At 53.5% G+C, this 26,857-nt stretch overlaps 1 protein-coding gene across 23 annotated transcripts in view; it reads right to left on the bottom strand.

Annotated features, from left to right (window-relative positions):
* The window catches only part of MEGF11 (multiple EGF like domains 11), a 336,966-nt gene that overhangs the window by 20,244 nt on the left and 289,865 nt on the right, over positions 1-26,857 (bottom strand). For all 23 annotated transcript variants that reach the window (XR_013967194.1, XR_013967195.1, XR_013967196.1 and 20 more), the window contains exons 11-15: positions 11,891-12,011; positions 10,790-10,953; positions 9,668-9,770; positions 4,083-4,229; positions 3,593-3,727 (exon numbers count right to left, since the gene is read on the bottom strand). Coding sequence is in view for 20 of the 23 variants with exons in the window: in XM_080809553.1 (XP_080665679.1) it covers positions 3,593-3,727; positions 4,083-4,229; positions 9,668-9,770; positions 10,790-10,953; positions 11,891-12,011 (670 nt within the window). In the remaining 3 variants the exon portion in view is untranslated. The remainder of the gene's footprint in view (positions 1-3,592; positions 3,728-4,082; positions 4,230-9,667; positions 9,771-10,789; positions 10,954-11,890; positions 12,012-26,857) is intronic.

The following is a 26,857-nucleotide window of genomic DNA, read 5'->3' on the forward strand; positions in this document are numbered from 1 at the left end:
ATCCGGAGTTTTAGCTGGGCTTATGGCCACCTGCAATAAAGACTTCATTTTTCTTAGGCCATTGTGACTACACTCTGGTAAGTGGAAATGCATGTCTCTGTCTGTCCATTGCTCATCCTTGTTGAAGGATAATGTGGATTATGGATAAGAACTGTGGATGAGGGGGCTGGAGTTTATGCAGCTACCTTCCGTCAGAGGTGGAGGCCACGTGTCGTGGTTGGCTGAAAAACAGGACAGAAGGAGGCTAGCCCCTGACCCCTTTGTAAGCGACCCTACTTCTGATCTACTTCTGGATTTCTTGCTTGCTTGCTTGCTTGCTTTCTGAGGGAAATAAGGTTTGTCAGTTTCAAGCCAGCTATTTGGGGGTTTTTACATCACTTAAAACTGAACTTAATTCTGACTCGCCCATCATCTCTGTTCTGGGCAGCTATGTCCCTGTTTGAAGCTCCAGACTCTTGTTAGTTTCTTCCCTGGTCTTCTGTTACTGTGACTTGTGAGCTGATTTCAGGCCAGGCCTGAGTTCTGCCCGTGTCTTTGTCTTCCACAATGCCTGGAAAAAGCAGGCATGGTGGCTGAATGTATGGAAGTAAACTGGATCCCCCACAACCCCCAGGTCCTGCTGGGGGAGACTCAGCTCCAAATGTCCCCCTCTAGACCACAGGCTTAGTGAGGGCAGGGGACTTGGCTCTCTTGTTCTTTGCTGTGTCCGCGTGCCCAGCACGGTGCCTGACACGTAGCAAACACTCAGGAAGTATTCCATAATGACCAGAATAGGGCGGTGACCTTCCAGTGAGTTCTCCTGGGATCACGGACTCTTGCCCCTTTGAGCTCTTCTCAGTTCAACCTTCTCCCCTCAGAGTCCAGCTGTAGCCAGCCCTCCATCCTCGAAGAAGGCTTCATTGCATTCCTGTTATGGAGCAGGAATTCCTGGAACCCCCGAGGCCATCAGTCGGCTGAGCCACGTAGAGGACCACGGGAAGGTATTGATTCTTGAAGCAAAGCAACTTAGCAGGACCCAGTTCTCTTAAACCTTGGGCTCGCACCCTCTTCTTTATGCCACACTGCCTCCCCTTGCCAGCCCTTCCCCAACTGGATCTCGAGCAGCTGGAGCCTAGGATCTGTGTCAACCCTATGCCTTTCCTGGGCATGATCAGTGGTTGGGACAACTAATGAAGGCAGCACGGCACACCCGGGTCTCCAGTCTAAAGCCTTGGGTTTGGGTCTTAATTTTATATATGCAGTCAACAAAAACTTCTATGGCACTTTCATGCGCTGGACACTGTTCAAAGTGCTTCGCAAATATCAGTTCAGTCAACCTCGTAATACTGTTGATGTTCGATATTTTCATTATTACTCCCTATTATTAACTCTACTTCACAGATAAGGAAACTGAGGTACCGAGAGGTTAAGTAGCTTGCCCAAGGTCACGCAGCGAGGAAGGTCTGCCACTTAATGGTTAAGTACCTTTAAGCAGACCGCATGACCCTGCACCTTTGAAACGGGGTCTGTACCCCACACTCCCTGGCCTCAGGCCCTGGTTAACAGCTGTGGGGAGGGGGATGGCTCTTGTGGGCCCTGTGCTTCCCCTGGCAAAAACCTTAGCTCCTTCCAGGGCAGATGACACACACCTTGCCACCTGTAGCCCAGGTTCCAGCAGGTCGCCCAGCCTCCTCTTCCCCGCCTCTGGGAAGTACTTGATCTAGGGAGCCCATTCCCCGGTCCTGGCCCTGGATGGGGAATGGGGTGAGCTGCTCCACCAACCCAGATCCCCCACACCAGCTCTGAGCTTCTCTAACAAGACAGTCTTATCTTTGAAGTCCTTCTCACCCACACGAGGCTGACAAATTCACCTACAGAGCTGCTAATGCGATCAGTCTAATACATTAATTGGTTGACTTCTTAGCTGAATCAAGAGTGAGGGAAAAAGAGGGGCGGTGGAAAAGGGGGCTGGTGAAAAGAAAACATCTGGTTATATTTAATCTATGTTTAATGATTCTGCATAAGCAGTGTCTTTAATTTGTAACTCGCTGGAAAGCTGGTCATTAGAAAGTGTCAGTTCAATTTTTTACAAGGTTTGAGACTTAACCAGGGCAGTTGCCATTAATAGCAAACTCTATTAGATCTATATGGGGAAAATACTCATTAGGCCAGCGGGCGATAAATCAGACATCGCAGGATCTGAGAGTTACTCCTCGGGCTGCTCAGATCCGAATTTAGACCCAGCCTATCTGTATTGACGGCTGGGTCTCCGATGTTTAATAAGTAAACCTCGACGTGTCAGGTTATGATTAAACTGTCCTAGGAGGGCTGCAAGCAAATGAAACTGTCACATAAGCTTCCCTGGGGCCCAAACTTCTCATGACTTCAAAGCATCATGGAGTGAACTTTCCACTCATACATATTAACGGCCCATACACTTACAAAGCCAGCCCAGCTCAGTGGTGATTATCCATCAAAAGAATCCATGCCCCTGGGAGGAAGTGAGCTCTCAGTGGAAGCATTTGAGCACAGGCCAGATGAGATTCTTGCACAGATGACCTTGAAGTTGCTTTCTGCTCCAAGTTTACCTTAGTCTCAGATCTTTTTGCTCCTTACAGGATCGAGGGCAAATTCTGCAACCCTGTGTTCTAAGCTGTCACGAGGGCCCCAGATGCCCTTCCCAGCGCCCTCTGCCGTCCCTACCCAGTCTCCTGCATTCTTCAGCAGCTCCCTACTGCTGGATGGTCGCATGTCCACACCCAAGCTGCTTGCTTTACCCACAGTGCCTTTCTTCCGTCTGTGCCTCTCCGGCTGAGTCCTCACTGAAGGCCTGCAACAGCACGGAGCCGCCCCCCAGTTCCACATAGCCTTGGCCTCACTGAGCTACGGACGGCAGTAAACAGCACTGTGTGCTGTGGCCAGCTTCTGCCCTCACAGATGCAGCAGTTCTATGACCCGTGTTAAGGCCCTGGTACCACAGAATCCACCATGGTGGAGACACTTAGATCATGGAACTTGCTTGCAAATGTTACAAAGCAAGGCTTCCCCCCGCAGGGAGCCAGTCGAGCAGCACACCAACGCAAGTCAGCGTTAGCTCCCTTTCCAAGCCCTGCTGAGGGGTGGAGGCTGGCTGGAGTTGGCGTTGCGAAGGATTCTGCCGCCGAGACAGGAAAGTGTGCCGTGAGGGATCAGTGATGTTGGCCTGAGTTGGGGGTGGTGGGAGGTGGGGGGAGAGCTGGGAAGCTGCCATCTCCAGCCCCTGCCAGAACTGTCTCCTCTGAGTTCCCACGTCATCCTCTGCCTTTACTTGGCACTCAGCATAAGCCATTTGGGGACACTTATTATGCAGAACTCATCTACGCTAATTTCATTTCTCATCAGCTCTGGAGCTGGAATTTCTCGGCTCTGCCACGTCCTAGCTATGAGACCATGGAGAAGTCATTTAACTTCTCTGAGCCTTTCCTTGAACTAATAGCTTTGTCTCACGCCTGGTGGTGACCAAGTCTCAGAAGGGTACGCCCGAGTATGATGAGAGTCTCCAAGCCCCTCCTTCCAGCCACTTCCTTCCCAGGTTGCCTCACTCCCGGGCCCACTCTTGCCCTGGAGACGCTACCTTGGTTGCAGAGGGCTCCGGAGAATCCCGGGAGGCACTCACAGACGCCGCTGATGTGGTGGCAGGGTCCACTGCTGTGCACGCAGAGGGGACATGGCTGGGCGCAGCCATGGCCAAAGAACCCGGGGGGGCAGACTGGGGATGAAGTGGAGATGGTGGTCAGCAGTCTCGGGGGCCCCAGTCAGTTTGGCTGCCCATCCTGTCCCACACAGGGGAGAAGGCAGGCTCCTCAAGAGTATGGGGAGAGCAGTCCCCACCCTGCACCCTTTCTGCAGAGAAGAACTGTGGTCTGGTCCAGTTTCCCCCAAGGAGCCGGGCTGGGCCCTGAACTTAGGGACGGAAAAACCAGCACAGGGAGAGAGGGGACTTGAAGGGAGGGGTTTGATGGGGGTGACTCTGAGAGCCCAGCCCCTCTTAGGCCAGGACTTGTTCCAACAGGGAAGGGGTGGGGAGGGTGAGCCATCTGGAGGGCGGGGGGGCTCAGCCTTACTTCTCTGGCATAAGGGTCCTCGGAAGCCAGGGGCACACTCGCAGCTCCCATCTTCTGGGGAGCAGGAGCCACCATTCTCGCAGCTGCAGGAGACGGAGCAGTTGGGACCCCAGCGGCCAGGAGGACACATGCTGTCACAACGGATGCCTGTGGGCAGAGGTAAACCTGGGTCAGTGGTAAGAGGAGTGAAGGCAGAGGGAAGGATGCTGGGAAGGGGCCCCCTGCAGAATGAAGGGGTGGAGGAGAGCACAGCACATCTGGGAATGTAGGGGGAAACTCCAGTCCAAGCTCGGCTGGTCAGGGAGGGCTTCCAAGAAGAGGTGATGCCTACAGTGAGTCCTGAGGGCCACAGAAGAATTTACCAGGTAAAGGAAACTCTCTGTGCAAAAATCACGAGGCAAGAGAGAGAACCATCCCTTAAAATAAAACAGCATAGTGTGGCTAAGCCACCAAGTACAAAATAGCAAGAAATGAGACCAGGTCAAGAACGGACCAGGTCATGAAGGGCCACCTTCCTTCTTAACATCTTAGCTGCTATCCAAGGTTAGGCTTGACAGAAACCAACTGTGGAGCAAGGGAGCGCTGTTATGGGGCCGGCTGCAGCCGCTGGGAGTGAGCTACATGCCCACCCACGTTAGCCCGGGAGCCACTGGTCCTTTGGGTCCCAGACAACCAGCCCGACGGTGCGGGCCCAGGCAGTGGCTGGGATCTTTCCGGGTTCTTTTGACCGCAGCCCTCAACACAACGTGGGATTTTAGATCCTACGTGCACATATGTGTATGACAGAAACCAACACTTTGCAAAATGACATTTTTCTGTCTCTGGATGACGCACTCTGATTCTCTGCACTGTGATGTATTCTATTAAGAAAGAGGAAGAAGGCCTACAGGGTCTTTCTGAGCTGAGACAGACGGAATATGAATGGAGGTGACTGCAGCCCAAAGGCTAAGCAGGAATTTCAAAAGGCCTGAGCCTGGAGGGCCCAGCTCTGGAGTGGGGTTTCCTCTGGGGCAGAAATACTTTCAGGCCGACATGCATTAGGCGAACGGAAGGTGTGGGCCCAGGAAGCTGGCTTGGCTTGGGAAGGCGAACATCAGAGGCTTAGAGAAAAGCAGAATTAGTTTGAAAATCATGTCTGCCTTGTTACAGGGACAGGGATTATGGGAAAGAGACAGAAAGGGGGAGGAAGACTCAGGCCCGGCGAAGACAGCCAGCCCCAGCAGCAGCAGGAGAGCAGTGGGACCAATTTGGAGGCAGGCTGGAATTGTACAAGCCCACCCGAGCCCGTGGGAAAGTGAGGGAAGGCTGAGCAGCCAGAGAGAGCGGGGCAGGGTTGGGGGGCGGCAACGGGCTTTTATTCATCCCTGCAGCGCTCATCTAGTCGAGCGCCCACATTCCCTCCCTGTGACATCTCAATTTGGCAGCACGGGGAGGGCTTTCGGTGCCACTCTCTGAGAGATGAGGTCTCTTTGTGGAGGGAGGGAACCTGGCCGGCACACTTCACCCCTTGACGGAGGTCTCGTGCAGGACAGTTTCAGGTGCTCCGGGGTCTAACCCGGGACAAACCCCGCTGACTGACCGAAGGGGAGCCTGAGGAAGCCAGAACCATGAGCCTGCTCGAAGCTTTGGATACAGCTTCAAGTCTCCCCTTCTCTGGGAACACAGAAGCTGTGACCAAGGAATTCTGTAGGAAAGCCAGGATCAGACCGCAGGCCGGGTGACTCTGCTCTTCCCGGGAGGTACCCTAGACTAGGGCAGAGCTCTGCTGCCTGACAGGGACCTGGGACCCCATCTGGGCCCCAGGCGCTCGCTGTAGGCTGACCAAGGCACCTGGGGCACGTTGCTCTTTCCTAAACCCATCTGCAGGCACCACCATGATTCATGAAACCCAACGCACACAAAAGCCCCCCTGACTCCATGGCAGCTCCTTGCTATGGCGTGTTCTCCCCATCAACAGATATTTAAAAGTACAGCTACTCTCATGTGTGGGACCCTCATGTGTGTGGCAGCTCCTTGCTATCGAGTGTTCTCCCCATCAATGGATATTTAAAAGTACAGCTACTCTCATGTGTATGATAAGTTTTTTCACATTACAAAGGGGCCCTTTTTCTTGGGAACTGAGAACCATGGCTGTAAGGAGGTTATGCTGATGGCAGGTGGCAGCAAGGGGGGTGGCTGTTGGAGGTTTTCATATGTCCTAAGAACTCCCTGGAACTTAAGGACACTGGGACTTGAGTGGGGAGAAGGGTCCAGGGTTTTCCCCTGCATGGAGAGCCCGAGTTCTACTGGAGTGGCAAAAGGGGCCACCCCTTGGCCTGTGGGAGGGTCTTCCAAGCATGGCTTCTGAAAAGAAATAGCTTCACCAGGGGCGCCTGGGTGGCTCAGCGGGTTAAAGCCTCTGCCTTTGGCTCCCGTCATGATCTCAGAGTCCTGGGATTGAGCCCCGCATTGGGCTCTCTGCTCAGCGGGGAGCCTGCTTCCCTTCCTATCTCTCTGCCTGCTTGTGATCTCTGTCAAATAAATAAATAAAAGCTTTAAAAAAAAGAAAGAAAGAAAGAAAGAAATAGCTTCACCAGTTGCCTTATCTAAGCCCTGTTTTCCCAGTAGTTAAATAGAGATAATAATCCCCCTCAGAGATCCTTCCCTGTCTTATCCCTAGGGAATCTCCCTGCTTTTTTTTTCAGGTCTCGCTACACATCCATATTGATGGTTGTAAAGCTAGGCTAAGAATCCATGTATCGTGACCTCAAGTTCATGCCACAAGGTCAGCAACTCAGCAGCCTCCATCCTTCAGGGGCTGCTAAGGGTCCTCCTTCTCCAGGAAGCCTTCCCAGATGTCTGCCCAGGGATTCAAGCATCTCTTGGATAGTCAGTGGCTTACAGCTTTGTCCCTGCCTATTATTTGAACGTTTCAAACGTAAATCTTATCTCCCCTGCTAGCAATTTGAAGGCGGGGAACGTGGCTTATTGACACTTCTGACCCTCCTTATTTGGTGCTCCTAGTAGACAGGACACCATCTGGGTTATCTTTACTTCTCTGATGCCCAGCACAGCGTCTGGCACATAATAGATGTCTAGAGACTATCGTTGTTATTGAATTTTGCTATTTACTGCTGAGCCTGATGCAGTGCTGGATACGTGGTAGTTGCCAACTAAGGACCTGGTGATTGCTTAAGTCAATAAATGCTAATTGAATGAATAGATGGCTCCTTCTTACGATGCAATCCCGTGTCCCCATCCTATTGGCACTAATGCCCTGAGATCTTGGACAACTCCCTTTCCTCATCTATAGTCTGAGAAAGTTAGAGTAGATCACCTTGGAGATTCCTTCAAGGGGAAAAACCCATATATGGTTACAGCCCAGCTTCTTTCAATTTACTTCAATAGACACTTACTGAACACCTGCTATGTACAGGGCAAAGTGAATGAGACATGAGGGCACCTGTCAACGTCTGTGGCTTGTGTGGGCAAGGGGAGAACGCCTGTGCATATTTAGGGCAGAGCAAGACCGGTGTTGAGCCCAGGCACGAGCACTGTGCCAGGAGTTGGGAAGACAGGGATAGACTTCTTGGGGCAGGAATGGGCGGGGAGGGTTCACAGAGTAGCAGTCTGGGGTCTACCCCGCATTCCCTTCTTTTCCTTCCCTGATCTCCTTTTAAGTCACAAACCCCAGGACATCAATCCCTCCTTTGAAATGACTTCAGGACCATATTGGGAAAATCAGCTTTATATGAGAATAGCAGAGGCCTTGCTGAAAAGTTGCCCATCAAAGACAGAATTTTTAAGCACCAGCCATCATTAAAATCTTATTGGTTCCCTTGAAATTAAGGCCATGAAAAATTAAAGTGGATTTCCACTTGGCTCCAGCTAGGAGTCTGGGGGGCCAGTGATTAAGGCGGGGCCTTACTCTGTACCACAGGGCAGGCCATGAGCCAGGGCAGAGATGCTTCCAAGGAAGCAATGGCCCTGACCCTCCGCTGCTCCCACTTTCTTTCTTTTTTTTTTTTTTTAAAGATTTTATTTATTTATTTGACAGAGAGAGATTACAAGTAGGCAGAGAGGCAGGCAGAGAGAGAGAGAGGAGGAAGCAAGCTCTCCGCTGAGCAGAAAGCCCGATTTGGGACTCGATCCCAGGACCCTGAGATCATGACCTGAGCCGAAGGCAGAGGCTTAACCCACTGAGCCACCCAGGTGCCCCTGCTCCCACTTTCTGGTGGTGGGACACAGAGGCTGCTCGGCAACCTGGTGCCAACGCTGATCTGAAGACCCGCGCTGCCAGGAATGCCTGTGTCTCTCTCTCTGCCCACCACCCTGGGACTGTGTGCATTCACAGGGCATGGCATTTTTTAAGCACTTCCTGTATTTATGGGCTGCAGTTATTGAGCACAGCGCCATGCCCTGTTAGCACTTCCATGTAGTAACTCATTTAAACTTCAAAGTGACCCTGTAATTGTGAGGACTGTAATTATCTGCCTTTTATGATGGAGAATTCAGGCCGTGAAAGGCTAAAGGGCTTGCCCAAGGTCACAAAACCAGGCAGTCTGGCTCCAACTCGGTGTTCTTAACCACCATGTCACCTGTCTCTCAGTGGGTGGCAGACAGTGGACACCGGGGTGAGCAAGGCCCTGCCTCCGGAGAGCTGCTGGTCTAGCTGGGGAGGTGGATATTAAATAAATACTTGAATGACTGTTCAGTGACAGTTGATGTAAGTATGGCAAAAAAAGAAAAGTATAGGATATTACGAGCATTAGGAAGAGGGTCTCTTACATAGTCTTGGCCGGGCTGTAATGGGGACAGGGCATCATCAAGTGCAGAGAAAAGAAAAGGGCACGCATTCAGAGAAGAGGCACATGCAAAGGCCTGGGGGTCAGGAAGGTGGTCGCCCCAGGTGGCTGCTATGTAGTGAGTGACAGGAGGGGGCAAAAAGGAGGTGGCGGGGTTGCGTGGGGAGGCCAGGTCCTAGGGACCCTGGGCCACTGCACAGATTTTGGATTTTCTATAAGAGGCACCCTGAGCAGGAACTGATGTGAACGGAGCTGGGGTTTGAGAAGTTCACTCTGGCCACCATATGCAGAATGGATGCAGCTGAGCAAGAGGGGAGGCCCAGAGACCAAGGAGAAGGCCAAGGCCGGGCCAGCTGAGAGATGGTGCTTAGGGGACCAGGATGGTGGCAGTAGGATGGATTTGCCATGTGTTTGGGAGACAGGCTGATAGACACATACAAGGGACCAGGAGTGTGAGGCTGGGCTAAGCAGAAGGTCTCTGTCCCCCTCTCTACCATATCCTCTGTGAACACAGATTAGGCACCTGCCGTCACCATGTGTTAGCCTTTGTCTGATTTCTTACCGGTATGTTCCTGGCCTTTAGAACGAAGCCTGCACGTAATAGGTGTTCAGTGATTGGTTGGTTTGCTTGAACTGTAGGGAACGGAGCACTGAGGCCCAGAGGAGAGAAGGGCAACATGCATGCATAAGGAGCAAGAAGAAGAAGTGAAAGAGAAAGAGAAAGAACGGTCAGGAGAAGTAGAACACCAAGAACCTGGTTTCCCAGGCCCTGGGTGGGGGCGTGGTGGGGGCGGCGGTTACCTGTCCATCCGGCCAGGCAGCAGCAGTGGCCCGTGACAGGATCGCAGCCATCCGCGTGGCTGCAGTCACAGCGCTCACTGCAGTTCAGCCCGAATGTGCCGTCCTGTGGAGGGAAGGGGCCAGAGAAACGATCAGACCTTGACTCCCAGAGCTTCGCTGACTTCTGTTGGATTTAGATAACAAAAGTGAGCTCCTGCCCCACGGGGACACAGAGAGACTGGCCAGAGCGGAGCGGGAGCACTTTTTATCACTGGTGAGCCATGTGGCCACAAGGCCTCTCCAAATAATTCTCTGGCTGTGTTGAGAAGTACAGGGTTTGAAAGGAGAGGGTGATGGTCATGCCCCGCTTGTTGATGGTCAAGCTCGAAGGGCTGTAGATGCTGATCGTTAACTAAAATTGTAAATGTGAATGCACTCTGTAAACTGTAATGCACTGATCCCATGTTAAGAATGACCAATTTGTTCTTTGTTTCTAGGGAAGACGGTAGTAGCCGACATTTGTCATGTGCTCCTCAGGTATCGAAAGCCTGTTACCACTCATTTGTCTTAATCTTCACAGCAGATCTATGGCATGGTTCCATTACAGTCACCATTGAAAGACGAGAAACAGGGTCAGAAAGGTGAAGGAACACATTCAAGGTCACAGAGTTAGGATGTAGCAAAGTCAGCATTGGAACCCAGGACTACAGGCCTCATTCAACAATATCACATATTGGTTGGTTGAACTTATTTGTCTCTTAGATTAAGATCAGTGAGTAAGCCTGGGTGGTTATCATTGAATCGAGCTTGGTTTTGTCCTCTCATACCCCGGCCATAAAATGAGCGAGGAGCGGCGACTCTGTGGGACTGGTAAGTGCTGTCCTGTGGCGCTGCACTGGGAAGGATTCTGAGGTTGCCCCTGGGCTCCAGTCAGGGTGCCCGGGTCAGTTAATGACGTTGACCAAGCACAGCAAGGGGGACGTGAGGCCAGGGCACTACGCCTGCCAGACAGTTGGCATTCTACACGTGAAAGACCAGAATCCAAGAGTCCCACCACCTGGGCCAGGGTTCCTCCCTGTACACCTCTGCGGCCAGACAGCCGACAGCTGCAGGGAGAGGGCAAGCCAGGACGCAGGCACTCACCGGGCAGGGCAGTTCGCAGGCGTCTCCGAGCCAGCCGGCGGTGCAGGAGCAGGAGCCGTCTGTGGGGCTGCAGGCTGCCCCATTGGCACAGGCGCAGCTCTCGTTACAGTTCATGCCCCACGTCCCGCTGGGACACGGCAGGGTGCAGTCCAGGCCTTGCCACCCTGAGGGGAGGGAAAGGGTCCATCAGCTCTCCGTCGGGGCCCCGCACGGTTTTCTGCCTACTCCCCCAGCTCTGTACCTTGCCCCCAAAATGGCCGTTTCTCTGCTCACCAGGTCAGAACACACATTCCACGCGGAGTCTGCTCTGAAACTCAGCAGCGTTATTAGGAGACCTAAGGTCAGCCTGTGGAATCTCAAAGCTCACCTTGCAGGTGCACGATCCCACCTGGGGCAGGGCACCCCTGATATGGGGAGGTCTAGCTCTGCCCAGGGTGGAATCAGGAGGCTTCTTTTAGGGCCCTTTGTTCTCAGGGTGGTCATCAGCCTGTTTGGTCTTAGATCCATTTCTCCCCCTCGCTGGCTCTGATCTGTGTCACGGGGGCTGCTCCTTGCAGGTGTGTATCCCCAGCTTCCCCGTCAGCCGGCTGCCAGGTGGGCTGCATTCACCAAGGGAGACTCGGCCCACAGACTGGAGGTGGGGAGCAGGAGAGACACGAGGTCCCTCCTCCTCTTTGTCGGCCTTGGGCAGGGCCTCTCTGATGGTGGTGGTGGCTGGGTCTCCCCTGTGCTCCGCCGCTGTCACGCAGCCCCTCTATCCACGCCCCAGCTGCCATCAGGTGGCCCTCACTCCCAAACTCCAGAACCCTACTTCCTCCACGTGTCCCTCCCACCCCAGGAGTGGTGGCTGCTCCTTCCCCCCACTTCTAAACTCTGGTTGGCTCACTTTCCCTCCTGTGTTCCCCCAGCTATTCCAACACCATTATAACTAATCCCCTCCATTACTGAACTCCCTGGCCTGGGTTTCCCTGGCTGGGACCTGATCTCTAAGCTCCCTGAACCTGCGTGTGGGGCGATAAGGCAGGAGCAGCCCAAAATCCTTAGCTGGCAGCCCACCTGGATGGTGCGCACATCTGTGGGGGATGGGATTGGGCACATCACCTTCCTTGCAGGAGCAGGAGCCGTCCACGGGGGAGCAGGTGCCACCGTTGTCACAGCTACAGACAGATGAGCAGTTGGGGCCATAGGTCCCCGTGGCACACGGAACTGCACAGATCTCTCCCTAGAAGAGGAGGAGGTGAATTTTGGATCAGATGCTGTCCCACACTGGGGGGCTATGGGAGCAGAATAATGCCATCCCCTCCAGCTCCCACAAAAGATATCGATGTTCTAATCCCTGGAACTTGCGAATGTGGTACCTTGCATGGCAAAGGGGACTCTCCTTTTGCGTGATTAAGGACTTGAGATGGGGAGAATATTCTAGATTATGCAGGTGGACCCAGTCTAATCACATGAGTCCTTGAAAGTGGAAGATGACTAAAGCCGGTGAGAGAGATACACCATAGGAAGTCCTCCACCAGCCTGTGCTGACCCTGAAGGTGGCAGAAGGGGAACACAGCCAAGGAAAGTAGTGGCCTCTGAAAGATAGTATCAACCCTCATTTTAGAGTCAGCAAGAACATTCAGACCTCGGTCTTACAACCCTGGGAACTGAATTCTGCCAACTTCCGGAATGAGCAAGAAGTGGATTCTCCCCTGGAACCTCCAGAAAGGACCACAGCTTGCAGACCTTGACTTTAGTCTGACAAGACCCATACCTGACCTGAAGAACTGTAGGATATGAAATCTGTGTTGCCTTAAGCCACTGAACTCATGGTAGTTTGTCACAGCGGTAATAAGAAACTAATACAGTGCTTGTCCCCAGTCAGGGGAGGGGTCAGGCTTCCTGGCTAAAGCTCTAGGTGGGCAAACCCCCCACGGAACTTGACCCCCGGGGCTGTGTCAGGTTCCGGCAGCACAGAATGCAACCCTTTGCCTCTCAATATTATTTGACTCTCACCAACAACCCCATGACACAGAAAGTAAGACTCTATCCCCACATACCTGAACCTCAGGGAAGTTAAATGTAGACAGTCATAGTTAGCATCTACCGAGCGTTTTCTTAATATCAGGCACATGTGTACGTCGTCACGTTTAATCCTTACAAGACTTGCCAGAGATTACTGCCTCAGCATTATTCCCATTTTATGGATAAAGCAATCCCATGGAGAACTTAGGTAACTCGGCCCAGGTCAGGGCACTAAGAACGGTTATCTCTACTGGCACCCGGGCTGGTGGCTTAGCCATTCTGTCACCAGCTGTCAGAAACTGGCTTGCTCAGAAAGCATTCTCCGAGGTGGAGATTAGTAAGCTCTTGAGAATGGCCCCCATGAGGGGCAAGGGAGGCAGGATGGGACAGGGACTGAGGGGGAGCCTGCACAGAGGTGTAGTTACAACAGTGGCTTCTGCGGATCCACCAGGAAGCTCTGAAGCTGGGATGGCCCTTGGAATCATCCAACCAGTGGAAAAGGAGGGGGGGGGCCCTTCTACCCAGCCACCCAAGAACCGGTTATCTACTGCCCCGGGAAGGAGGCATGGTTTTGTATGAATCGGCCCCTCTGACTGAGGGCAGCTTCTGGAGGGGGACACAGCTAGGAACCCCTGTTTCCTGAAGCTGGGAAAGGAGGGGTGCCTCAGGCCCAAAGCGTGAATGTAAGGGGCACACTATGGTGTCCACTACACCAGCCCTCTGTGGGTAGGCGACTGGTCCCAGTGAAGGGTTCAGAGTGGGGGCAAGGGACAGGGCAGTGGGGACCAGGAATGGGGACGTCAGGGGCCTTGAGGGGTAGGAGCATTCAGTTTACCAGAGAAGAGTGAGGTAAAGGCAGTCCAGGTGGGAAGAGTGTGACAAGAGTGCAGAGGAATGTGAGAGCGGAGAATGTTCTAAGGGTGGTTGGGGGAGGAGTTTGTGTAGGTAGAGGTGAGGGGGATATTTAAAGGGGAGTTGGGAGCCTAGAATGCCAGATAATGGGGTTCAGGCATTCTTCCCTGAGTCCCCCAGGTCATGCCTTCCTGACCTCAGGAGCCCACTTTGGGGCTGTCTGCTCTGTGTGGTCACTAGAAGTTGGGAGTCCTTCACCAGAAGGCTCCATGGTTTCCACTCTATTCTCTGCCAGTCCCTGGAAGGCCCTGACCAGCTAGAGTCTGTAGCACTCCCATTACCCAGAAAACTCTAATTTTTCCTAGACTATAAATAGCCCCTAGGAATGTATTTAAGCTCTGAGGGCCTTGGCCCACATGCAAATTGCATGCCCAGCTTATAGAGTTTCTCTGCATCAGTTTCCTTCCAGGGAGAGGGGTTTCTCTCCTGGTCTCCTTATTAGTGTCTCTAGCCCCGTTCCTCCCAGGGGGCCTCCAGGGGTCTGTGAGCCCAGCTTCGGGTCTGCTGATGGGGCTCAGAGAGGACTCTCTGTCCTGGCCCTACTCCAAGGGACAAGATGCAGAGTGCCCAACCTGGAATATCTGCCCCCACCCCCCAAATGCCACACCGGGGCACCATTTCCTCCCAGCGAAATCCATGCAGGGATACTGACTGCTTGAGGTCACCAGGCTGAGAGGACTTTCTCCTTCCCAGAGAAGGAAGCAGAGACTCAGTGACTTATCCAGAGCCCCCTGGGGCATTCGTAAGGAGAAAGGGGAAGGCAGGGAAGGAGAAGAAAGAATCAGATCTTCCTTCTGGAGAGGTGGCAGAGCCCCATGGTTAGAGAATGGACTCTGGGGTCATCCTGTGTCCGCCACCTACTCACTGCATGACCTTGCACACTTTACTAAACCACTCTGGGACTCAGCTCCTGCATCTGTAAAATGAGAAAAATAACATCCCTACCTTGCACGATTGTTGAGCTTTATCTGAAGTGGAGAGAACCGTGCCTGGCAGGCAGGAAGTGCTGCAAACGCTATTATTACTGCAAAGAAATATCGCTTATGGAAGGAATGCACAAAACCCTGCAAGGTTTTGGCAGAAGGCAGCTCTGAAGGAGGGAGCCATCTCTCACTCGATGAACAATGCTGGGCCCTGGGCAGTGGAGGAGGGCTGGTGCTCACAGGGGGCAGGAACCCTAGCTTTGTGCCCCCAGGTTCACCTTCTTCTACCTCCTGCAGGCTGGTGTCCAGGTTCCCCTCCTCACAGCTGAAACAGGCACACACCAGGGGCATGGTCTTGGGGGACAGAACGACTGCTCACTGAGAGGCTACTGTGTGCCAGGAGCTCCTCCAAACACTTTCCATTTGATAGCTCCCAATAGCAAAAAGTGCAAATAGGGAATCAAGCCGTTTCTAAGGTGAAGGGTTGTGAGTGTGCCACGGCTAACTCCCAGCACTCCCCTTCTTCCACCCTGCTGTCCTGACTCCTACCTGGTTCGAGCTCCTCAAGGAGCACCAGTACTGACAGGTAAACTCCTCATCCAATTCCCTATTTCTGGCCACTGAGCTGAGTGTCAGGCCTGGTCTGCAGCTGATTGGCTGTCTCTGGTGACTGACATTCGTAGCAAGCCAATAGCCAGCCTCACTTATCAGATTTAGACTACCAGCTCTGCCCACCTCCAGGCATCCCCTGGCCCAGCTGGAGTGATTCCCAGGGCCCTAAGTACCCGCAACCAACACACAAGCCATCCTCTCACCCGCACATCTCCCCAGATTGGGGAACCACGAGCAGGCTTTAATCATGATGGCTTGTGAGGCGTCTTAGAATCTACATGGTTAGTATTTGTGTCTACACATGCTTAGGTAGTCAGCGTATACACCTAAGAGAGTGTATGTGTGCGCGTGTGCAGGCATACATGTGTGCATATGTGTGTGGGTCTGGGGGTATCTGTTTACCTGCCTGGGTGGATTTGAGTAGAAATTTGTGACTCCTTCCTCATCTTCCCCACTCCCCCGGCCCTGGCTGTATTCCCTCCCCAGTCCTGCCCTCCTGGGAACGGGTACATACACAGTCACTCCCGTCTGAGCACAATGGGGGTCCTGATTGGCTCTTGTGCTTGCCTCTGCCCTGGGCTGGGAGCTCAGGGAGACAGGGATCTGGTTTTATTCATGTCGAGATTCTCAGGGCTTGAGACACTGCTGATACGTAATGGGCCCTCAATAAATGTTGCTGAATCGAAATGAGACATTTGTGCGTACACGCTGACTTCTGTGGACAACCAGAAGGCCTGGGTACTTTCCATATGCTTTCTCTCTCCTGCCAGGCAATTCAACGAATGTTTGCTGCATGGGGCCAGCCCTGAGCCAGCCCTGGTAGTGGGTTCCAGGGGCACCCAGGATTCTGACACTCTCTGCCCTGGGGCAGCCCCCAGGCAGTATCCACACAAGCACACGCTTGCCTGCGTCCAGATGTGTCTGAGCTGTCCATGGATTCGCTGTCTCCTCCCCCAGTTAGACTAGAAGTTTCATGAGAACAGGGATCTTACCTGTCTGGGTTAGCTCAGTACAGGCACAGAGCACTGGTATTCTACAGCGTAGCACACATGGCTGAGGGGCCCCGGCCGGCCCAGGTTCCATGGCTCCCGTCACACACAGGAAGCGGAATATTGTCTGGTCTAAGGCTCAGTCCCATGCTACCGCACTGACTCTGGGCCTCTCTAGGGCCCTCTTGTGAAAAGGGAAAGCCAGGCCAGATCCTGCCACTCCCTGCCCAAACCCTGCCTGGCCAGGCTGAGCAGGAGAAGCCCAGCTGGAAAATTAACCTGCTGGCCTCCAGGGCATCTGCTCAGGGAGACAAGACCCTCTGAGCTGAACAGGATGGCAGAGATGATCAAGCCCAGGGCCTTTGTGAAAAGAAGACTGTAAGCCAGAGGGCCATGAGCTGAGATCCGCAGGCCAGTCCTCCTTTGGGGACTGGCTTCGGGACCACGTCTTGTCTGCTTCCTGCTCCCCAGCCCTGGACCAGACCAGCCCTGAATTCACATCTATTGATCTTTTCACAATCCTGGGAAAAGGACAGGACAAGAGCCCGGCTTGTGAGCTCACATCAGAGGTGAAGTTGGGGAGTTTGCATCTGGCGCCCCCCACTCCACCATGCCTCACATAGCTTAGCACTGGCACCCTAACTCCTTCAGCAAGGAGCACCTCAGGCCCTGTACCAAGGCTGTTCCCCAAGATCCCCATCCAGCACATCATTCACTGCTGTGAAGACAGGTTCCCTTCTGATGGACCTGGGTTCGTGCCGCACGATACACAGACCTTGGTTTCCTATTTAATTATATGCGGTTATTAAAATCAATTTGTCTCCCCAACTTTATACCACCAAGGACCCCTGTAAGCATCTACCCTCTACAAAGCCCTCTCAGTCTGAAAGACGCTGCTGATACTCTGTGCTGGGGTCTAAGGCCAGTCACGTATTGAACAGGTGCAATTTGGCAGTGACCACATGCCGTGTGACTCTGGTGGCAGCATCTTGTCCACCAACCATGACCTAGAAATCCCAGTGATGTCACCTACAACCAATCAGAGCTTCTGATGAACATGCGCTCACCTGAAATATCACAGAGAGTTAATTTAATTCTAATTAAAAGCAAAAGAAAAACCTTGGTGTTTGAGTTTGCTTCATCCCAGGTGATGGAAGGCTGCCTGCAGGCTCTGGGAAATGTTCAAAACCTCTCTTGCCCACCTGCTACAGCCTTTTGCAAGGGACTAGCTGGGAACCACTGGCTGGGTTGTCTCTAAGGGCCCTCCAGCTTGGACTCTCTGAACATTTTCTCGCCTGCAGGAGGGGTTTTAGCCCGAAGAAGGGAGGAACAATAGAAATGGAGGCCCAGGGTTGGGGAGTCCCCCTGGGGCTCTCCTAATCACACCAGCTAGGTGACCACCTCCTCTGCTAATGCATGGCCTGGGCCTGACCACATACCATCCATAACAGGGGTGGGGGCGGGGAACAGCCCATTGTACCAGAGCTGGAAGGACTTTGAGAATCACTTGCTCCAGATGCCTTGTTTTACAGGTAAGGAAACTGAGGCCAAGAGAGGGGAAGTGACTTGCCCCAGGCCATACGGCCAATGCCAGGCAGGGAGGAGCTTGGAACCTGAATCTCTTGGCTCTCATTTCAACCACAGGGTCTTAACAGCCTAGCTGGACTCAAACTCTCAGAAACCCTACGCTGCCCCTGCTTGTACGGACAGCACACTCACCAAAAAAGCACACAACGTCCACAAGACATGGCCCTGACCTTGAGGAAGGGCTGCCTGCTCAAGCCCAGCTGCTTTGAGCCTTTCTCAGCACCTGGAAGTTGCTGCCTGAGTATCCTTACATCCCTGTCTATCCTCATCTCACCTCCACACAGCTCACACCCTGCAGCCCCTGGAAGAGAGGAGCCCTCACACAGGGAGGGGTTCCCCAGGTTCCAGCTTCTGCTAGGGGAAAGCCTACCAGTCCTGTTCAGCGTCTCCACTCTGTGAATGGAGGACGGATGTGAGCGCCTCTTCCCATCCAAAGGCCCGTTAATTATAGATGCAGCATTGGCTATTAACATCTTGAACTTGATTTGAAAGAGCTACTGCCAGAATGGAACCCCCGGAGCTGGTCCTGCTAAAGAGATGCGAACCTCCCCTACCCCGTCCACCTGCCTTACTGCACGACGTGGCAGCAGAGGCCCAGACCCCAGTGGGTAATGAGCTATATGTTCTATTAAATTTGTTTCAAATGCTATTTATTGAATTTTCTCCCCTGCAATATGCTGCTTTGTAGTTTGGTCCTGTTTGGGAAAATTAATCAACAGCCGGGCTTCTTGTGTGGATCATCCATTTTCCTTGCAAGGGGCCAGAGGTTAATGAGTAGTTTTTGGAGTGGGAGGAGGAGGGGGATGGGAGGCGGTGGACCCTCCCTCTCACAAAAGAGGGAGGCAATGTTGCCTCTCTTAAATTTAAGGGTCCCCCTTAAATATGTGGGTAGGAGGCAGGGTGAACAGAGTGGAACTGGGATTCTCCAGATCCAGGCTGGGGTGGCGGGCATCTTCCACCAGCCTATCGGAGCTAGACAGAGAGGACTCTGGAACAGCCAGCCAGGGAAGCCACCCTGCCCCACCTGTCTTCTTGTTGTAGAAGTATGGACGGCTTAGGTAAGAGAGGGCCCTGCACCTCGGGTCAGAAGACTTGGTGTAAGTGAGGCTTACACGTGGGTGTAAGTGAGCACTGGCTCACAGTGACGAGGCCTCATGCATCCCATCCATTCAGTTCACAAAACTTTACTGGCTGCTCCTGTTCCTCTCTCTCCTCTACTAACCCCAGAGGTTCAGGGCCACCAACACAGGCTGAAATTGGGTGTCCAACCTCACATCCCTACCAGCCATGCACATGCCGTCTATTCTTTACACAGCCCCCTCCAGGCAGGGCTCCGCTCCTTGCCAAGCAGAGTGCCAGCCCTGGGCTGCTAGCTCTCCCCCTACCCACCCTTCTCAGCGATCCCCACTCCCAGCTCCCAGGCTCAGACAGTGCGAGCCCCAGAGAGGGAGCCTCATTTATGATTTTCCGGGGAGGAAGAATGACACATGGTCCACAAGGCAGAGAGAGAACAGCTTGGACCGAACGCCAACTGCAGAGGCCTCTCCAAAGCAGAGCAAACCTCACTGGACCTAATTAGCGTGCCACTGATAAAGCAGCAACTGACAGCGGATGCATGTTGGGGAAAAGAAACTCTGCATAAGGCATGAAGAGCAGAGGGTCAGAGAGAAGAGAGGGAGAGAAGGCTAGAGGCCACTCGTCACATCCATTCCCATCCCCACCTCCCCAAGCTGAGGGGGGAATGCCCAGGGTCATTCTGTCTGGCTCCCAAGGGGGAATGGGTGGAAGAGGGCTAGAGATTAGGCCTGGAAGCCGTCTCTTTCTGTCCATTCTAAATGAACTGGCTGTCAGTGACCTGAGGCCGCTCTGTACAGGTGGGCAGGCGAAGCACTGCACAACTCTACAGGGGCCATTCACATGACCGTCATTGCAGTTTGGGTATATGTGACATCAATTTTCCGGCAGATGTCTGTAGAACGTCTCAAGAAAGGGATGCCTTTTTCTAATCTGCACAAATAGGCTATCTAACTCTGACCACTCAGGGAGTCTTCTCTGGAGGAGCACAGACACCTTCTAACAGTTCCGAAACAGATACCAAGGTATTTCAGGGAGACCTGAGAGTCAGTGAGTGTGGTCAAGGGAGGACATCTGGGCTCAAGTGAAAGCCAGGCCACTTACTGGCTGTAAGACAGGGGGTCCTCCTGGAGACTCAGCTGCTGTCTTGGTAAAACAAAGTTTCCCTTCTGCTCTCCATTGCTGCCCTCGTCCCATCTGTAAGTCCGAGAGTCACAGGCTAGTGAGGGCTTACTGAGCACTGGTCAGAGGTCTTTGCATCTTGCTGGGTGACCCCTAGGTCTAGGGTCCCTGTGGCATTCTTGCATGCACTGTGGGCATCCCCTGCAGAGGGGAGCAGGTATGGGCGGGACTCTGGTCCTCACCACTGTCCACAGCCCTGCACCCCTACAGACAGCAGGGACCCACAGGGTTTAGGACAGACTGCTGCCCTGGGGCTGCTCCCTTGGTGCCAGCCTGTGACTACTGCCCTCTGTCCCCTTCTGTTCCTATCATAGCCCTGCAAAGAAGGAATTACCATCCTAGAAAAAGACCCACCCTAGAGAGAGGCCAAACCGAGGCTGGAGGGGTCACCCTGCCCTAAGTCACTGGGGGAAAGGGCCCGACTGACTCCACAGACCAAGCTCTTCCCTCTGGCTGCCTTGATGGCAGACAGGCCAGCAATGCTGGGGACCCCAATGTCCTGAGCACCTCCCATATGCCACACCCTATACTAGGTGGCCTCCTACACGTTAGGTGTTAGATGTCTTGCTAGTGGAGGCAGAAATGGCTACCAGGGGCTTCCAGTGGTCAGTCTTAAGGGGTATTTGTATCTTATGTCAGGAGACCCCTAAAGCCCGAAGGCCTTTAGAACTTGAAGGAATAAAGCTAAGATGGTGGAATAACAGGCCATGCGAGCATGCATGAACCTGGGGCAGGTGCCAACATCCATCAGATAACACATACCCTCTGAAAGGGCACTGGGTACAGTGATGACAACGGTGACACCGCTGCTGGTGACCAGGCACGCTGTCAGCATGGCACACATGGAGGGCCTCAGCCCCGTAAGTCTCACCTCCTAAGGCAGCTTCACTCTCCTCACTCTAGGCCTCATCCCCCTTCTCCCTGCCCTGCCCCCTGCACCCAGACCAGCTGCTGTGCTCCCTGAGGGACTGGGGGTGGGGAGGATTCCGGCCATAGAGGATCAGGGTCTCTGCCGTAGGCCTTCAGAGGACAGGAAAAGGCTCCCCTGCCAAGGCTGAACCCAAATCTTCGAGAGGTCCTGGGCAAGCACTGAGGGCCTACAGCCCCAATCGCTCTAAACTAGGTTTCACGATTTCCTTAGTGGTTTCAAAAAGTGCCAGGAAAACCCTGTTTCTTCCCTGCTGGGAGAGCCTACTGTGGGGCATTAGGGGAGATCCTCATGAGCACAGAGGAGAGGGTTTGCGGAACACGGAGTGGGACAGGGGCACAAGATGACACTGGCACGAGAGGGCCACCTCCCTACTTCCAGATGTTCTGCATGCTGTTTCTGGTGAGACCTGTGTGTGTGCGTGCACGTGTGCGTGTGTACGCATGTGCACACATGTGCACGAGCAGTAGTATACACTCATGATGCATGTCACATGAACAGTACATGCGGGTTCCACATCTACTAGTTGCACACATGTATTAGGGGTGGTGCAGAGCAGGTCGGAGAGAGGATTTACGCCTATCGTCCTGGGGTCCTGATCTGGATGGCAGCTTCTCAAGGCCTCCGGGTGGGGCCCATGCAGCCTGCAAGTCAGGTGTGAGGGCCACCAGGTCAGCTAAGCATGGGCATGTCAGACATCCGGGCTGACCCTGGCCACAGAGCCCCAAGGATGATTTTGTACGTGGTAGCTCTGAGCGTGCTGTATATGGTGCGGACACGCGTGGTCAACATGAGGGGACTGCACAGACGAGGGGTGCGTGCGTGTGGATTGCGCAACCCGGATCCTCTGAGGCTGGGTGGTATATGCCCCAAGTCTCAGTACAGCGACAGCGACGATGTCACAAGTGGGCACCAGATTATGGGAGACAGAGGGTCCTACAGACGCCGATGGAGTGTGTTGACCAGGGTCCACGCAAAACAAGTCATGATTTAGGGGCTGCTTCTAAACTACTCGTGCACTTAGTCAATGACTAGTTACTGATCTGACCCAGTGCCGGAGACTGGGCCAGGCCTGGCAGGGGCCTGAATTAGGAAGGTTGGCGGGGGGGGGGTGGTGTGTGTGTGTGGAAAGGGACACAGGGAGGAATCAGACAGACCCTCCCCAGCAGCTGTGCAATAAGGAAGACAGAGACATCTACAGCGTGCCACCAGAGCGGACGGGCCACTGTCCTATGGAGAGGTTATGTCCCAGTGGGAAGAAAGCAAGAAGTCTGCCCAAGGAGGAGAAGGCAAGAGAGCTGAGCCCAGATACTGCAGGGGCAGGCTCTGGCCAGGAAGACAGACAGAAAGGGCATTCCAGGAAGCGGTAGTTGGAACGAAGGCCTTATAGCAGGGCCGTGCACGGTTGAGTGGAGGTCCAGCTTAAGGAAATCTGTTAGGATCTACTGGAGCGCCGTGGCTGAGGAGCCAAGGTGGGACAGGAGCCTGGAAGTCAGACCGGCCCAGCCAGAAAGGACTCGAGGGCCAGGCTTCACCCTTTGCCCTAAAGGCAAAGGTGGGTCTGAGAGCAGGTAAGTGACCCAAGGTTCCAGCCTATTTTAGGAAGCCCCTCCCTGGAAGGTAGGAGTCTAGACCACTCCTTTCTTGTTAAGAGAGGCTGAGAATCCAGACTCAGGCAAATGCAATGGCTTACTGATTGTGGGGTCAGTCATTAAAGAAAAAGTCTAGAACTGACTACAAAGGAAGCCCAGCAGTTGAGAGCTGAGAGGCTTTTCCTGGGGAACAGAAACGGAGTGGAGGAGAAGAGGCTGCCCTGGGGCCCACACCATCTCCCCTCGCATCCTCCAAGCACAGCTTCTCTGCATCCTTCTAAAGCTGGTGCCCTAGAGGTTTTTCGGCCTCTCTGAGGTTTCTCAGCCAACTTCTCATAGAACGCTTCACGACACAGAATGTGGGTCTGGAACATGCTCCCCCCCACTTAAGACCCCAAGGCCTTGGTGGGGCAGGTTTGAAGGGACCTTAGAGCAGATCTGGCCTCCCCAGAGGAACGGAGTCTGGGGCAAGGCCTGTCTGGGGCTGCAGGCCAGGGAAAAGAGGGGAGAAAGCCCTCAGAGGGAGATGGGGCAGGAGTGGCCCGTCCTGGCAGCATCTGCCTGGGGTCTGGCTCGGCACCGGGCTGGACATGGGCAAGGCCAAGACTCTCAGAGCTGTGTAAACCATTCTGAGCCTGTTTCCTTGTGTATGACATGGTGGCAGTGCCACCTCACCCCATGAGAACACAGGAGAACACCGTATGAGAACACATGAGACGACGGCTAGGCAGTGGCAGAACTTATGAGGGAACAGAAGGCAAGCTGAGGACAAAGCAGAGGCTGACCCCGCCCTCCACCATGGGACATATGTGACATCCCTCAGGCACTCCTGGCCGCCCTAAAGGAAAAACAAATAGTGAATTTGTAGAGATCACAATCCTGCAAGACCTGAGTCTCCCTTAGTTTACAAATGTCCTAGTGATTTACAAGGAAGAAGATTTCTTATTAATAGCCTAACTTCCAGAGACCCATAACTCCGTTCCTGAAGCCCTAACATCACCTTCCCCTGCATAAAATTGAGGGAGGCTGAGGCACAGGGAAATGTAAGTAAAGTTAAACTTCTTCTAAACCTAAAGCTCATTGATAAGGGTGGGTGACAGCGGGACTGTGACATTCCTCCAGGAAGCTCTCAACTATCTTACTGTTAAGGCCTTACTGAAAGGAAAAACAACCTTACCTTGACAATGGCAAGGCCTTAGGTATCCTGTAGGTCCTCTTTAGCATAGGAAAGTCCTTTCAAACCCTCCCTTTTCCTAACCTCCCCCTTTGCCATAGTATATAACCTGCCAACCCTCACAACCCCAGGGCAGCAGCTCTTTCTGCCCAAGGGTCCTGTCCTTGTGCTCCAATAAACCACCATTTTGCACCAAAGATGCCTCAAGAATTCTGGGTCGTCGGCTCTGAACTCTACCCCACCGAACCTCACTTACATTCTAAAACTTCACTAGAACTGCCGTGCGGACGGGGGTCCTGGTGGGGACTGGGCCCTCCAGCCACACCACCACCCGGCAAGCTGACCCTTCCCCTGAACTACTTGATGGATGCCTGATCCGCACTCCTGTCTGAGGGTACTTTCAATTTTAGCTCTCTTGGCTGGAGCACCCCCATGGCCATGGTTAAGGATTTATCCTGGAGGAGGGGGTTGGGGAGCCAGCAAGGATCCTTTGGGGTTTGCCCACAGAAAAAGCAGGGCATAGAGGTTCCAATGGGGCCTTGGGCATTTTATTTTTTTCAGTTTTAACGGGGGATAACTGACAAACTTGGGGCAAGTTACTAACCTCTCTGTGTCTCAGTTTTCCTATCTATAAAATAGGGATGTAGAGCTTTCCTCCAAGGGTAGTGCTGAAGATTAAATAAGTTGACCCATGTAATCTTCTTAGAACAGGCCTTGCCCTGAGGAAGTGCCATAATGCTTGAGGCATTTTGATTATTACACATGGTTCCCAAGAGCCCCGGCCACGGCAGACGTAAGGAGAGATACTGAGATTTTCCTGCACTGGGCCATGTTCGTGGTGCCTGCCCTGTTTCCCCTCACCCAGTTGGTGAGTTTCAAAGTTGGTTTCCCCCAGCTCAAAGCCCACGCTCTCCCCACTGAGCCAAGAAGCCTCTACAGGGAGAACCACGGAGAGAAATGGGAACCCGCAACTACCGAGCACATACTGTATGCTGAGTTTTCAGACAATGACGACCCCCTCTCCCCACACGGGGTATGGAGGTCAAGTGCAGCACTGTTTTGTCATGCCCCTGCTCAGGGGCTCCCTCTTGCCTGCTGAATTCAGCACAGGCCCCCACTCTGGCACACAAGGCCCTGCCTGCTCTGCTCCCTCTCTCTCCCTCACATTCCCTCCAGCCCTGCACATCTGAAGCCTGGGGTGCCCCTTCCTAGCTCCCCTGTGCCAGTCTTAGGAATTCACACCCTTCCTCAAAACTCTAAGGAGAGGGGACAATTATTTAGTACTGTTTTTTGAAAAAAAATTTTGAGGGTTTTTCGGGTTGTGTTTGTTTGTGTGTGTATGCGCGCATTTACCCCCATTGTTAGTTTCCTATTAGCTAACCCCACCTTGAAGTAATTTATTTGTGGCCTTTTTCTGCAACATCTTTCATTACCCAGACCTATCACATCTTCTGGCAGGAATCCCTTCCCCTCCCGGGGTGCATAATTACTCCCACAGATGGGATTATTGGTGCTAATGACTAAGTGGGGAGACGGCTAGGCGGGTCTTGGAGCTGGAGGGCAGGGGGAGCAGGAGGGGAGTGGGTTCATCCTTTATTCCAGACCCGCCAGCTTGGCGAGGGGGTCAGTCTGCGAGCCTGGGGCCCACTGCTCCCCCTCAAGCCTCCACGTGCACACACCTTGGCCCTTCCTCCAGTCCTTCCCAGAAGTGTTTCATTTCAGCTTTACATCTGCCCCAGAAGACAGGGAACACCTATCTTCATAGAGGATGAAGTTAAGGCACAGAGAGGTGAGGTGACTTGGTCAAATAACGAGGTAGCGACAGGGGCAGGGTTGGAGCCCCGTTCGGCCTCCTGGCTGGCCTTCTCCTCAGGACTGACCTCCCCTTCCCACACAGCCGTCCTGAGGCAAGCAGGGCCTTGGAGCCATAAGCCTTGGGTTCAAGGCTCAGCTTGATGTCTCCACAAGTCATGATAGCCTGGACAAGAATTTAACCGCTCTGAACTTGGGTTTCCTCGTCTATGCCACAAAGCTAACAATTCTCACCCTGCTTTCCTCACGGGAGAGCCGTGAGCCTAACAAGCCCACGTGTGAGGTGGCCGGGTAAAGCTGAGACGGGCCACCCCAAAGCAGGGAGGGAGACTGAGGATCCCAGCCGACCTCTCCTCAAAGACAAAGCAAGGGAGGGCACTAGGCTCCCACTGAGAAATGAGTTTGTCGGGACTGTCCCCTTCCTCGGAAAAGGCCTGAGAGGGTCTCCAAGCTGCTGATTTCCCACAGACCCGCAACCCTCTCCTTTCCAGATGGTTTAGGTTTGTGGCTCAAAGTGCAGGCTCTGGGTTCAGGCAGGTACAGGCTCAGCTCCTGGTGGCCACTTACCAACCAAGGAAGGGCACTTCATCTCTCTGAGCCCCGGTTTCCTCATCTGCAAACTGGGGATCCTGACAGCCCCCACCTGCAGGGCGGTTGTGAGGATTACGTAAAGTAACGAAGAGGAGGGGGCCTGCCGCAGTCCCCTGGTGCTCCAAGGGTGGGCCTTCACACCCTGCTTGTCAGCTTCCTCCAGACCCTTCAGGGCAGCTCCTCTGACGATGGCCCAGCCCCACCATCTCGGGTGGTGGACCCTGGAGTTGGCAGAGGCAGAAATCCCATCGACTCCAGAGACTTGGACAAAAAAGAACACGGCAGCAGCTCTAAGCATGGACGCCTCAGCTCCCACACCCTCTTCTGTCTGCCTGCAGAGAGCTCCAGGCTCCAGGCCTGGACCAAAGCCCCAGCTCCAGATCCCAATAACGAGGGCACTGTTAAAGACGTGAGGAGCATGGCAGCGAGAGGATGGCGTGACATGGCAGTGTTATTTTTTTGGAACAGAATAGTCAGCAGTTTACCCTAATAAAGCCACAAACCACAGGGTCCCAGAGCGAGAAGGCTGGACTCTGCCTTAGTGACATAAACCCAATTTCCCTTACTTTGCTCTGTGGATTAATTGCCAACATGATTTAACACACTTGTGACCGTTCCCCCAGCCCCATCCCTCTCTGCCCTGGGAAAAATCCATAGATATCTGCTCTGGGGACAGCAAACTCAG

This window comes from Martes martes (genome assembly GCF_963455335.1).
Source record: "Martes martes genome assembly, chromosome: 7".
Lineage (NCBI taxonomy): Eukaryota > Metazoa > Chordata > Mammalia > Carnivora > Mustelidae > Martes > Martes martes.